Below are 14,509 nucleotides of genomic sequence, written 5' to 3' on the forward strand. Positions count from 1 at the left end.
GAGAATGATGTTGACTAGAGATTAGCTGACCTAACATAGACGGCTTCGGACTAAAAATCAAGAGAGGAAGTAAAATCCTTACATTTAAATGGAGAGCCCAGCTTTCGTGGAAGAAAATAGGATTAACATGGAAAAAAAGAATTACAACATAAAGTGTACTCAGTAATTCACATTAGAGAGAGACTGAGCGGGGCTCAGGAACATTGTTTCCAGCCTCAGTTTTCTGTATTCTGATGTTCTGAGCATGAGTAATAACTCCGTGAACACATATCCCTGTTTGCTGGGAGGAGTCTTGGTGGGTGTGCTCTTCCTTTGTAACAATCAGTAGTGACCTCTTTTGAAGAAGTGTCCAGTTTGCAATATAAATTATATGGCCACACCTATAATAACCAAAAGGACTTTGAAATTGTAGCATGTGTTATTTAAAGTTAAGCTTTAACTCCATGTGTTATTTAAAATTAAAACTTGGACAATAACACAAGTCTATAAAAGCAGAATGTAGTACTAGACAGGGTGAGAGCTGCAAGTCATACAGAGTCAGATTCAAATCTTAATTTATCACTTTCTGCTGGTCTTACACAATATGCACAATCTCCCTGAATCTTAACCCTTCAGAGGTAATAATAAATAATAAAAGTAACAATCTCATTACATTTAAATGTATTAGCATACAGTAAGTATATGAAAATATTCACTGTTATTATTATTATTATTATTATTATTATTATTATATTCGAATGGGTAGTTTGATTAGGTGGGGCATAGAGTCATCTCGCCTATACAGAAGATAGGCTTCAAGAGGAGTGATTTCCTTTTCTCTGAAAACTTCCAAGCAGAGACTTAATAGGCACTTAATAGTGATTTTATAAATAAAGCCTTGCTACTCCAACTGTGGTCCATGAACCAAGGGTCAGCATCAACTGGGATCTTGTTAGAAATGCAGACTCTTGGGGTGCCTGGGTGGCTCAGTTTGTTAAGCGTCTGACTCTTGATCACAGCTCAGGCCATGATCTCATGACTTCTCAAAATTACCTTGAAGGGTAGGGGTACCTAGGTGGCTCAGTCAGTTAAGCGTCTGACTTCGGCTCAGGTCATGATCTCACAGTTTGTGAGTTCAAGCCCCGTGTCAGGCTCTGTGCTGACAGCTCGGAGCCTGGAGCCTGCTTTGGATTCTGTCTCCCTCTCTCTCTCTCTCTCTCTGCCCTTCCCCCGCTCGTGTGTGTGTGTGTGTGTGTGTGTGTGTGTGTGTGTGTGCGCGCGCGCGCCTATACTCTCCCTCTCTCAAAAATAAATAAATGTTAAAAAAAATTAAAAAAGAAAAAGAAATGCAAGCTCTCATGCTCCAACCTAGACATAGTGAATCAGAATCTACATCTTAAAGAAATTCCAGGTGGTGTGCTTAGCTTTGCTATAAAGGATTCAGAAATCAATGGATGATTACAGTAGGTGACTTTTAAAGCCCCTCTGAACTCTGAGATCACTCCATATTATAGAGGCCACAGGTTTTAAGTGGATAGAATTATGGCATGGGGGGGGGGGGAGCTATGGTCTCAATAACTAGTTTATTCCATCCCACCGGGCAGGTTAAGAATTCCCCTCTCCACTCAATTCCAAAGGACATTAAACCAAGTCTAGTGACTACCTGCCATTTATTAAAGTACAATCTCAGAAGAATACAAATGTAGACCTTAAATGAAAATACCCACCATTAAGACTGTTTTTAAATCTAAAGCATCATATCTTCTTGAACATAGCCCCTTGATTATTCCTTGAGTTCGCTTCCATTTTGTTTTGAGCACTTCTCTGCTTTCTCCAAAACGCATTATCTGATTATTCTCCATGCAGGTGCTCTGCATAGAGTTCCATTAATGCTGAATAGGTCACATACAGATGGATAGTTTAACCTTTGGTATTTCCCCAAGGCCTGAAGAGGTTGAAACAAGTATAAACAGAACTGGAAGAGCTGGCAAGATATTTAGCTGAAACTTTAAAGAAATTTTTCTCTCTCTGGGACTTCCCAGTGATGGCTGTAACACAGCTCAGCTATCTTCCCTCCTTGATGCGGGCTTTCTGACATCCCTGGCTGTTTGAATTACACACCACATGGACACACAGGATGGACTGTGCTGGCCCATCGGTTGCATCCATTCTTAGATCCCTTTTCTGATTCCATTATTCTGTGACTGCTGAATAGCCCATTGTGTTTTCCCATTAGAATCGCACATGGAGAAATTTAAAAAGAATATATTGTTTCAGAAGAATTAAGATAAGAATTAAAAGGAAAAAAAATAATTTTTATGGGGAAAGACAACATGAAATGTGACAAAAGTATCAAGTTTGTAATGTGTCTAACCTAAGGGAATGTTAGATTAATAATGGTGATTTATGACACCAATCTTTGTCAGGCATCTGCTGTGTGCCAAGCACTATGTTTGTTGCATAACCATGATGATGATGATGATAATGATGATGACAGTAATAGTAGCTAACATTTGTTGACGACTTGTGACCATACAAATGAGATAGGCATGGGCCCTGCCCTTGTGGGAACTTACAAGCTAATAGGAAAAGCAGACATTGAACAAATAATTCCAAGTTTTATCAGTACTATGGCAGGGTATAGTGGGAGAGTGTTACAGGTGGCCTAATCTAGACTAAGGGTCAGTGAAAGCTTCTGTGGGGAAGCAATGTTTAAGAGTTAGCTACACAAAGGAAAGGTTGGGTTGAGGAGAAAGAGCATTCTGGGCAGAGTGAAGACTATGGACAAGAGCTCTGATCAAGCAAAAAGTATATGTTGGAAGAACTGAGAGAACGGACTAAAGCTTAGAGGACCAGGAAGAGAGTGAGGACATGAAACTGGAGAAGAGAAGGCAGAGAAAGGTTATGCAGAATCTCGGAGTTCTCATGAGGAGGCCAGTTTATCCCAAGGGCAATGGAGAGCCACTGAATAGGTGTTAATAAGCAAGTGAGTAATATGATCAGCTTTGGGCTCTAAGATTACTCTGACTGGACTGCAGGGGAAGAGAGGAAGTATGCAGGGGGCAGAAATGATGGTGGCTTGGCCCAGAGAGGTGGCAGTGTTTGTAAAACATCTCCAAAGTAGAGTAGGGCCCCTGTTGGGCTAATAAAATGCTTCCTCCCATTGGAGTCTGGTTATTTGTGTTAGTGTTGAAGGAACTTTCCTTTCATAGGCATTAGAGCCCCGTGAGGCAGATTCGGGAGCCCATTAGCAAAAGGCAGCCCAAAAGGCATGGAAAAGAAGAAACACAAAGGGCTAGTTCTCCGCTGGAATATGAGCTTGGATCTGCTGGTTTGTGACTCTTTCCCACAACATGGGAAGGAAAGAAGCACTGATGCATTCAGTTTGTCTAGAAACAGTTTGTAGGCCATAAAAGTTTTGTCACACGGAGTGACGTGCGAAAATGGACTTCTGAAAGGGATTCTTTTCATATATAAGACAAAAGTATTGAATTACTGACCTAACATCCCTTTACCTCTTAAAAGGAGGGTTCATTTTGAAAGCTGGAGTTGTAAGCTAGATTGTTAGCCCCTCTTGTGCTAAGTAGGATGACCAAGCCCTCGCTTCACTCTGGGTTCAAAGAAGAGTTATCAATCATTGGTCAAGCATTTTAATTGAGCAACTATACAATGAAAGTCATTGGAATACAGTGGTTAATCACACGTTTATCACACACAGCTTCCAGTCCAGTGAAGAAGCTGAAAATCTAGACACTAAACTGTCATGCAATTTAATTTAAGAAGTGATCTGTGATAGATTCTAGCAAAGAAAATTCTGTGTACTGTGAGGGCTTACAGAAGGAGGGTGTGGTGCATGCAGCAAGTTAGGGAAGTGAATGAACTTCCCTAGTTAGGGAAGTGAATGAACTGAGATGTCAGGCAGGTGGAGAGAAATAGAGAAGTGATAGAGCAAGTTAATTTGACAAACGTATAGCACACCTGTTGGGTGCCAAGTGTCATATAGGTCACCGTGATATGCAAATGAATGAAACTCAGTCTGCACGTCAGGGGGGAAAGAACATGGGCTGAGTCATGCTAATTGCTAGCTGTGAGAATTAGATTGTCACTTTAACTGCCCAAACCTCAGCATCTTAATCTGTAAAATAAGAAAATCACATCAATCTTGCAGAATTATTGTGAGAATTAAAAATATTTAGAGCCCTTAGCTCACCGCCAGGCACTTAAGTCACAAGTTTTGTAATGACCACACTCTTGCCACACAAGAGTCATAGTATCAGAAGCAGTGTTCACATTGTTCAAAAAGTCACTGTTTTCCATCATACTGCCTACGTTCAAATCCATGTCTGAAATTTACTAGCTCTATGACCTTGGGCAAATGACAAACTATGTAATCAGTAGTGTCTTCATCTATAAAAGGAAGAAAATAAAAATACCTCATAAGTTTCTTGGGAGAACCAAAAGAAGTAATGCACAAGAAGAGTGGAAGATGGTTAAATAAACAGCTAGACTACATATTATATACATGCAAGGTGCTATACCAGCACAGATAAAGAGTAAACTGTTTATGGTTTTGTTCTAGATAGGATGGTGAAGCTAGTTAAGACCAAAGATTTCAGATAGAAAGACTTGGTCTGGGCCTTAAAAAATGAGTAGGTGTTGAGCAGACAGAATGCTGTTAGCTTTGCCTTGCTCAAGCTACAGGGCTGCAGTTTGCAACTGTGAGAATGCCAAGAGGGGCCTAAGGCTTAAGGAGAATATTTTAAATGTGTATTGATTTATTTTGAGAGAGAGAGCATGCATGCAAGTGGGGGAGGTGCAGGGAGAGAGAAAATACCAAGCAGGCTCCGTGCTGTCAGCTAGGAGCCTGACACGGGGTTTAAACTCACGAAGTGTGAGATTATGACCTGAGCCGAAATCAAGAGTCAGATGCTTAGGTGCCCTGCAAATATTTTAAAAGACTAGTGAATTTATTGTAATAAGCATCTTCTCTCCAGTTGTTGCCATGAGCCACAAGGCAGGTTAATAATAGCATGGGCTTCGGCAGTCGGTTAAGCATCCGACTTTGGCTCAGGTCATGATCTCGTGGTCCATGGGTTCGAGCCCCACGTCGGGCTCTGTGCTGACAGCTTAGAGCCTGGACCCTGTTTCAGATTCTGTGTCTCCCTCTTTCTCTGACCCTCCCCTGTTCATGCTCTCTCTCTGTCTCAAAAATAAATGTTAAAAAAAAATTTTTTTAAGGGGGGGGGGCGCCTGGGTGGCTCAGTCGGTTAAGCATGGGCTTCGGAATCAGACAGGCTTGGGTTCTAACTCAGTCCCTTCTGCTTGTAACTGTGTGATCTTATGCCAGTTACTTTGCTTCTCTAAGCTTCATTTCACTGATCTTTAAAAAGGAAGTAATAGGGGCGCTTTGGTGGCTCAGTTGGTTAAGCATCCAACTTCAGCACAGGTCATGATCTCACGGTTTGTGAGTTTGAGTCCTGAGTCAGGCTTTGTGCTGACAGCTCAGAGAACTGGGTTTCAGATTCTATTGTCTCCCTCTCTCTGCCCCTCCTCCACTCTCTCTCTCTCTCTCTAAAAAATGAATAAATGTTAAAAAAAAATTTTAAGGAAGTAATAATAGTGCCCCCTTCATGAAGCTGCTATGAGGAATAAACAAGATAATGCATGTAAAACATGTTTGGCACATAATAAATATTCAGTAAATATTAGCTACTGTTATTATTGTTGGTGCCTCATTAGGTTATGCTGGCAGAGAACATTAGAATTTGTTTAGTGTGTGGACAGTTACATTAAACACATGCCTTATGCTTTATCACCTACTCAACAGTGGGATCTGCAAAATATAACATAAACCACCACATTCCCCTATGTGGGAATGATTGCGGGTTTTTACCTCTGTGGCCCCAATAACTTTGAAAGTCATACAAAGTAGGCCGTCAATAAATGTTGAATAAATTAGTGAGGAATTTGTTTCACTGATCATAAAATAAACTTTTTTCTAGTTATAGACATGAGGCATACTTCTGTAAGTCTATAAATAAATAAGTACCCCTGTAATTTCACCAGCAATGGGACGACCATTGTTAGTATCTTGATACATCTTCTTCCAAAGTATGTGTGTGTATGTGTGTGTGTAACATATATGATATATGTTGAGGATCACAACATTTAAAGTAACTATATAGATATTTAATTTGATCATACCATACAAAAGCTTTTTCTCCATTTGTCATATGAGCATTTGTATTGTTTTATTAAATATGCTTCAAGGGCATCTGGGTGGTTCAAAGGCAGTTCAGTCGGTTGAATATCCAACTCTTGATTTTGGCTCAGCTCATGATCCCAGGGTCATTGGATTGAGCCCCATCCCAAACTCCATGAGCATGGAGCCTGCTTAAGATTCTCTCTCTCTCTCTCTCTCTCTCTCTCTCTCTCTGTTTCCTTCTTAATCTCGATCTCAATCTCTATCTCTCCCTCTGCCCCTCTCCCAGCTCATGATCTCTCTCTCCATATATATATATATATATATATATATATATATATATATATATGCTTTAAAACATGATTATACATTGCATAATATCCTATAAGGATGGCCATGTAATTTGTTTATTATTTATTTTATTGCCATATTGTTAGATTTTTATCATGTTACCAAACTAATTCATCTTAAATATAAGTTGTTACCATATTTAGTGAGTCCTTAACCTTTTGGCATTATTGACAACTTGAAAACCTAATTTATTAAAAAATAAATAAAACTGTAAAAAAAAAAAAAAAGAGGGGTGCCTGGGTGGCTCAGTTGGTTAACTGTCCATCTCTTTATTTTGGCTCAAGTCATGATCTCATGGTTCATGAGTTCAAGCCCCTTGTGGGCCTCTGTACTGACAATGTGGAGCCTGCTTGGGATTCTCTCTCTCTACCCCTTCCCTGCTTGTGTTCTCTCTCTTTCTCTTTCTCTGGCTCTCTCAAAATAAACTTAAAAAAAAAAAAAGAAACTGTATTATTTTCTTCATCAAAGAAAATTACCTATTTAAATAAAATGCTGCCTGGGGCACCTGGGTGGTTCAGTCAGTAAAGCAATCAACTCTGGCTCAGGTCATGACCTCACGGCTCATGGGTTCGAGCCCCATGTTGGGCTCTGTGCTGACAGCTCAGAGCCCAGATCCTGCTTCAGATTCTGTGTCTCCCTCTCTCTCTACCCCTCACCCGCTAGTGCTTTGTCTCTCTGTTTCTCAAAAATAAATAAACATTAAAAAAATTATTAAAAAAAATAAAATAAAATGCTGCCTACAATTTCAGGAGTTTTATAAACTTCATGAAGCCCAACCATGGATTCCCGTCCCAGGACTTCATGTCAGAATCAATAATATCAAATATGTTTACATGAAGCAGAACAAAAAGTACGGGAACTATAATTTAACAGTTGTGGAGAAGTATCATCTCTAAAATACTGCTGACTACAGGATATTCAACTATTTTTATAACGTGGCCCAATCCCAGTTCAATCTTATATTGGAAATAATCTTAAATTTAGATGCTACATTAATACTTCTGTACAACTTTCATGAAAAATAGTGTTGCACGTGCTGTATCTTTATTATCCTTGGTGACAGAAAGCCTCTGCAGAGCTCCCGGGGTGCTACTTCTCCCCACTGCAAGGTTGTGCACTGTATTAGTGTGAGAACTATAATAGTGTGTCTACCCTTGCTCCCCTTCTCCTCTGTGGCTCCTAACTGTCACACATCCCATTCCATTTGAGCAAGTATACAGCATGATTCAGCACTGAAAAATACAGTTATCTAAAGGAAAGAGATAATTTCATAATTATACTAAATATAAATTCAACAAACCTAAAATATAGCATAAAACAGATAAACAGATGTATTCACTGCTTTGGATTGGGCATATTTCAATCTCAAGATCCAAGGGTTTGTTGTTGTTGTTGTTGTTGTTGTTGTTGTTGTTGTTGTTGTTAAAATTTTTTTTAACATTTATTTATTTTTGAGAGAGAGACAGAGCATGAGCAGGAGATGGCCAGAGAGAGAGGGAGACACAGAATCCGAAGCATCCTCTGGGCTCTGAGCTGCCAGCACGGAGCCCAACGCAAGGCTTGAACCCATGAACTGTGAGATCTTGACCTGAGCCAAAGTCAGATGCTTAACCAACTGAGCCACCCAGGCACCCCTCAAGATGCAAGGTTTTATCTTGGCCTTTGTGTAGTTCTAACCAAGGAGCACAACCTTTAATTTATTATCTTTATACCTTTGTCTGATATGCAATTTGTAATAGGCTGACTCCACATGCCAGTTTATACAGTGTCTGAAGAATTTTGATAGGTTCTCAACATAAAGTAAAAAATTGTTTTATGTCCGTTGTTTCCATACATTTGCTTCTGAAGTTGGAACAATTACTTATGTGAAAGCTAGGATATGAAAGAGCAGGTACGTATCTGCACATTTCTATGTACATGTTAATGACGATGTGTGTTTGGGAAATTCTAAATCACTATTAGGTCCCAAAGAATGATGGAAGAAGAAAATTTTGAAAACAACTCTAAGAATAATTGATATTAAATATCTTTTTTTTTTTCCTCCCTCATAGCTACATCATCCCTCTCAAGGCTTCCGCTTTGGAACTGTCCGGGAAAGCAGTGCTGAAGATTATGTGAGGCAAAGCTTCCCAGAGATGCATGAGTATATGAGAAGGTACAACGTCCCAGCTACCCCTGATGGAGTGGAGTTTTTGAAGTGAGTGTCAACCTCTTGGGTTCAAAAAGTTCTCACTGAAAGAGAAGTCTTAGCTACCAATATATATAGTATGTGTTGGTTTTTTAAAATGACAGCTAAATATACCCACTGTGTGTTCAGTAATGCCTCACACTGTGTGAGACTGAGAAGGCAGTATGGAATAGTGTGCATTTAATTATGTGACCTAGATTACTAGTTACCTGCATAGTCCCCAGTTGGCGGTAGCTTTGCTCAAAGTGCCAGTGGGGTCATTAGCGTAGCAGATGGTGGGGGAAGTAAATGTTGGCTTGACATCACCGAGGAAACAATGGTGCTGAAATGATCAAACAGTCAGGGAATGTGGCCAGAGGATAAAGTGTCCCAAGGCAACCCTTTCCTGCACGGTGAATCTCTAAGCCCATGGACTGTCTCCTTTGGCCATAAGGAAATGGAATTTATCTTAGAGATTTCCTGTAGAAAGGAAATAAGATAAAAGGCAATGATTCCCATGCCTGCATTCTTCTCATCAGAATTTATGAGAAGCAATCAAGAGCAATCACATTGCCATGGCAGATTATCAGAGCCTGTAATTCAACGAAGCTGAATGCAAAGGAGGATGGTGCAGTTAGGGATTCGCTCATGTAGTCTGCCTGGGAGAAGGGGATGAATGGCTCCTGATAGGCACCACAGCATGAGGGTGAGCAGTCCCATCTCCCTTGTGCCTGATGGTCTCAGGACAATGACATACATTCAAGCCTCCAACCCCTAAAATTGTGCTGCCCAGGAAACTGGTTTATCTATGGTCAACCACAGTAATCCTCCCAATGGATGAAAGGACTTGCCACTTCAAATTCTCTTTTAAGGAAGAAGGGAAATAGGGGCACCTGGGTGGCTCAGTCAATTAAGCATCTGACTTTAGCTCAGGTCATGATCTTAGAGTTTGTGAGTTCAAGCCCCACATCAGGCTTTCTGCTGTCAGTGCAGAGCCCACCTCAGATCCTCTGCCCCTCCCCTGCTCATTCTCTCTCTTTCTCTCCCCCCCCCAGAATAAATTAATTTTTTAAAAAAAGAAGAGAAATAAATAAATAGCTTCATGGGACATAAGGGCTTTATGTTTCTCAAGAACTCTGGTGACAGGCCCCTAAAACTACTTACAGACTTTTTACAGAGTCTAGAGAGGAAGCCTTGGGTTCTCAGATTTATAACATTCTGTAGGGTGTGTAAGCACTAGGAAATGGCACTATCAGTTTTGCAAGAACACTAAAATGTTAGAGTCCATCTGTAACACAGAGTGTAGTGCTCCTTTGCCTTCCAGCCCTTCTTCAGTACTCTTCTGTACTTCAAGCAAATTCATGGCTGAGAGAGTAAGATGTCAGGGAGATGGCAGTGGCCCCCAGCTAGATAGTAATCTGACAAACTGGGCTCTTTTGGCAGTGTGAAAGAGCAAGATGAGCCACTACTGTGGCAGTCCCCAGGTCCACTTGACTCAAGCTATTCATTTATTCTGGAAGCTTCACCTGAGAAGGCCCTGGTGCTCAGAGTTGTCTCCACTCTAGTCTGGAGAGATGAACTCGTTAGAAAAGCAGGTACACAACTGACACATGAAAAAATGCTCAACATCACTCATCATCACGGAAATACAAATCGAAACCACAATGAGATGCCACCTCATACCTGTCGAAATGGCTAACGTTAACAACTCAGGCAACAACAGATGTTGCAAAAATGTGGAGAAAGAGGATCTCTTTTGCACTGCTGGTGGGAATGCAAGCTGGTACAGCCACTCTGGAAAACAGTATGGAGGTTTCTCAAAAAATTAAAAATAGAACTACCCTACGACCCCACAGTTGCACTACTAGGTATTTATCCAAGGGATACAGGTCCTGTTTCGAAGGGGCACATACACCCCAATGTTTATAGCAGCGCTGTCAACAATATCCAAAGTATGGAAAGAGACCAAATGTCCATCAATGGATGAATAGATAAAGAAGATGTGGTATATATATACAATGGAGTATTACTTGGCAATCAAAAAAAATGAAATCTTGGGGCACCTGGGTGGCTCAGTCAGTTGAGCATCCGACTTCAGCTCAGGTCATGATCTCACAGTTTGTGGGTTCGAGCCCCGTGTTGGGCTCCATGCTGACAGCATAGAGCTTAGAGCCTGCTCCTAATTCTGTGGCTCCCTCTCTCTCTGCTCCTCCCCTGCTCATGGTCTGTCTCTCTCTCCTTCAAAAAATAAATAAAAAGACATTAAAAAAATTTAAAAAAAAAGAATGAAATCTTGCCATTTGCAACTACGTGGATGGAACTAGAGGGTATTATGCTAAGTGAAATTAGTCAATCAGAGAAAGATAAATATCATATGACTTCACTTATATGAGGACTTTAAGATACAAAACAGATGAACATAAAGGAAGCAAAAATAATATAAAAACAGGGAGGGGGACAGAACATAAGAGACTGTTAAATAGAGCACAAACAGAGGGTTACTGGAGGGGGTGGGTGGGGGATGGGCTAAATGGGTAAGGGGCATTAAGGAATCTACTCATAGATTATATATAGCTATATATATATAATAATCTATATATAATATATCTATATTATATATAGATAATATATATAATTATATATAATATAATCTATATATATATAGATTATATATAGCAAATCATTGTTGCACTATATGCTAACTAATTTGAGTGTTAAATAAATAAATAAATAAATAAATAAATAAATAAATGAAAAGCAGGCACAGATGAAGATACTGAGACCTTAAAGAAGCAACTTGTCCATGGTAATCTAACTAGCAAGTGGCAGAGTCTGGATTAGAACCAGGTGCCTAGAATCCAATCACTGCTGCAGGCCAGTCTAGGAACCATAACAGAAAAGCAGGTCCTTGATATTCAAAGAATAGTCCATGTTCCAGCAACATCCATGTTCCAGTTAGCACTTAGGAGTTTGTGAGAAATGCAGACAGTCAGATCCCATCTCAGAAACTGCATTTTAATAAGCTCCCCCCCCCCCCAGTGGTTCGCTGATGGAGGTAGGTGAAATTGTTATACAGGCAGAATTTACCATTAATGCCCTCTGACTCCTTATCTTTGGGCTTCTCTCTCCACTTTTGGCCCAGTCACTGGGTATGCTCTCGGCCACGACTCCAAGAAATCACAGTCCTTGTATTACCGCCCCCGCCCCAATATCCCAGAGCCCTGACCTGCAGAACACAACCTCTAGAGTCACCTATAGTATATGTATTATTGTCGTGTATGTATTATTTTGTGGTGTGGGTATTATTAAGTGAACTCTCAAAAAGACAGCAGGATTCTATAATGGGAAAAACAACCAAGGGCCCTGCCAACTGTAAGGATGATTCAGCCAGTCTAGAAGCTGCTTATACCTGGATCACACCCAGCCACATCCTCACAGTGATTCAGGGCCCCATGGGAGTCTGTGAGCTAATTGCTTCTTGCCTTCCTGTGCCATAGACACCTGTCATAACTAACTCCACTTTGCAGTCCAAAATCAAGAGTAATTATTTAAGGATACCACTGAGACTGGACCTCAGCAATTACTGGTTAGAAAAACTGAACCCCAATTTTTTTCTATTGTTATTGCTACCTCAAATATTTGCAGAGTGTTGGTAAATGGTAACTTGTTGCTGTGTAGCTCCCAAGGTACATTCTGTTTCTGTGGCAGTAAAACTTTTATTGGAGAAACATCTTTCAGCTTGATTTTTATTTTATTGCCAAGATTCCATTAAGGTTCCTCATCATCAGCTCCTAGGAGACAGTTCACATCCTCAACCCTTCCTGAAGCTTCCCACAGCTGTGGAGCTGAGAGATGTTTTTTTATTTTGGTTAACGTTAAAGACAGTTCTCATTGCGACTTAAATCCAATACCCCTGGAAAAGGGAATGCATTTTGAATAAGCTGTTCACTTCCTGGAAGAGTAAAAAGAGGAAGCAGTGGTCATTGGCATTAAGAAGGGAAGTTGATCTGTTTACTCTGTGTCCATGTAAATATGTACTTCCTTCCCACTGATGAATCTTAGAGGGGTCTATGGGTGTCTTTTGCTTTTAGATTTTTGATGGGCCCTAGCCATGTTCTATGCTGAGTTTGAGGCCACTCCACTATACCAAATTCCAATAGACTCATCTTTGGCTCTAAGAGAGGAATGATGAGCCCAGATGGAATAGAGAAGGGTTGTTCTCTTTGCCAAAATGGTTGGACAGCCCTGAGGGTCGGAAAGCCTTTCTCAAATGGATGTATGTCCTATAACTTTCCAAAAAGGATTTGAGGTGACTGAAAACAAGAGTCATTGCATACACTGTAAATAGTTACTTTGGAAACTCCTCCTTCCTTGCCTCCTTTCTAAATGGGAACTCATCCAATGCTCAAACATCTTCCTCTTCCTCTGCACCATCTCTGTGCCTACATTCAAAAAATGGGGAGAACACATGAAGAATGCACAAGGTATCTGTTGGCATCTTGAGCCCAGTCCACGTCTGATTCACTGGTACAGGCCAGGGACACCTACCTTAAATGATTCTTGCCTGAACCACCTCCTAGGATGGGAGTGAAACATGATTCTCTGGAGATATATTAATAAAGCAGATCACTGAGATCTATTACCTGTTCTTCCCCTCCCTATTTATTGAATGCTAGCTCATGGGCTTTAAAGAGACCTCAACCATCTTTTCCCTAGGAGTGCCAGATCTCATATTTGTATTTCCTTAATATGTATTCCTAAATATGAAATGATGTCTGATCTCTGAAGAATATGATAGTGATCATAACAGAAAGAAATAAAATTTTCCATATATTGATTAATGAGACCACCTGGTTCCAACACTTGCTAGCTATGTAACCTGGATCAACCTGCATGCAACCTGGACTTTGACTCTCTGAGCCTTGTCATCTGCTAGAATGGGATAATACCAACCACTTCAGAGTCATTATGAGTGATATAGGGTGCAGAGAATAATAAATACCATGTCTCACACAAAGGAGTCATTCAGTTAATGTAAGAGAAATGAACCGTGGGGCACCTGGGTGGTCAGTCAGTTAAGAGTCCAGCTCTTAGTTTGGGCTCAGCTCATGGTCTCAAGGTTCATGAGTTCGAGTCCTGTGTAAGGCTCCACGCTAACAGTGCAGAGCCTGCTGGGGATTCTTTCTCCCTCTTTCTCTCTCTTCCCCTCCCCTGCTTGTGCTCTCTCTCTTTCTCAAAGTAAATAAATTAATTTAAAAAAGAGAGAGAAATGAACCTTTCCCTTTAATTCACAGTCGCTCTGGCTTTGTTGTTGGATTTAGTAGTAATAAAAGGAAATGGTAGATAAACCATTGGAAAGATGTCATGCTGTCTTAGAAGAGTATCTGTTTCCCCTGCTCTGTTCTCTACGGGTCAGGGAGTTGTCAACAGGCTGAGTCAGCAGCTACCTAGATTGGGCTGCCCTTTGTGTCCAGGTTTCTGTCCCCTAAACAAAAACCAGCTGTCAACCTTTCTGTCCATTAATGAATCATTTTTCTCTTTTCTTCTCTTGGTCTTAAATATAGGAATGATCCAGAGAAACTAGACGCCTTCATCATGGACAAAGCCCTTCTGGATTATGAAGTGTCAATAGATGCTGACTGCAAACTTCTAACAGTGGGGAAGCCATTTGCTATAGAAGGTATTAGCCAGTCACTCTCGATTCCCTTTAACACAGGATGTGCTCAGTTTGCCAACCTCGCAAGTCAGAAACACAAAAGTCAGAGGCAAAATGCTATTCATCTTCCCTTGTTTTCATTTTCAGCTCATAA

At 40.6% G+C, this 14,509-nt stretch overlaps 1 protein-coding gene across 1 annotated transcript in view; it reads left to right on the forward strand.

The window, feature by feature from the left end:
* GRIN3A (glutamate ionotropic receptor NMDA type subunit 3A) overlaps positions 1–14,509 on the forward strand; it is a 171,933-nt gene that overhangs the window by 105,102 nt on the left and 52,322 nt on the right. Inside the window, exons 4-5 of the mRNA XM_058694726.1 lie at positions 8,584–8,729; positions 14,264–14,379. Of these exons, the coding sequence (XP_058550709.1) occupies positions 8,584–8,729; positions 14,264–14,379 (262 nt within the window). The remainder of the gene's footprint in view (positions 1–8,583; positions 8,730–14,263; positions 14,380–14,509) is intronic.

The sequence above is a fragment of the Neofelis nebulosa genome, chromosome 12 (genome assembly GCF_028018385.1).
Source record: "Neofelis nebulosa isolate mNeoNeb1 chromosome 12, mNeoNeb1.pri, whole genome shotgun sequence".
Lineage (NCBI taxonomy): Eukaryota > Metazoa > Chordata > Mammalia > Carnivora > Felidae > Neofelis > Neofelis nebulosa.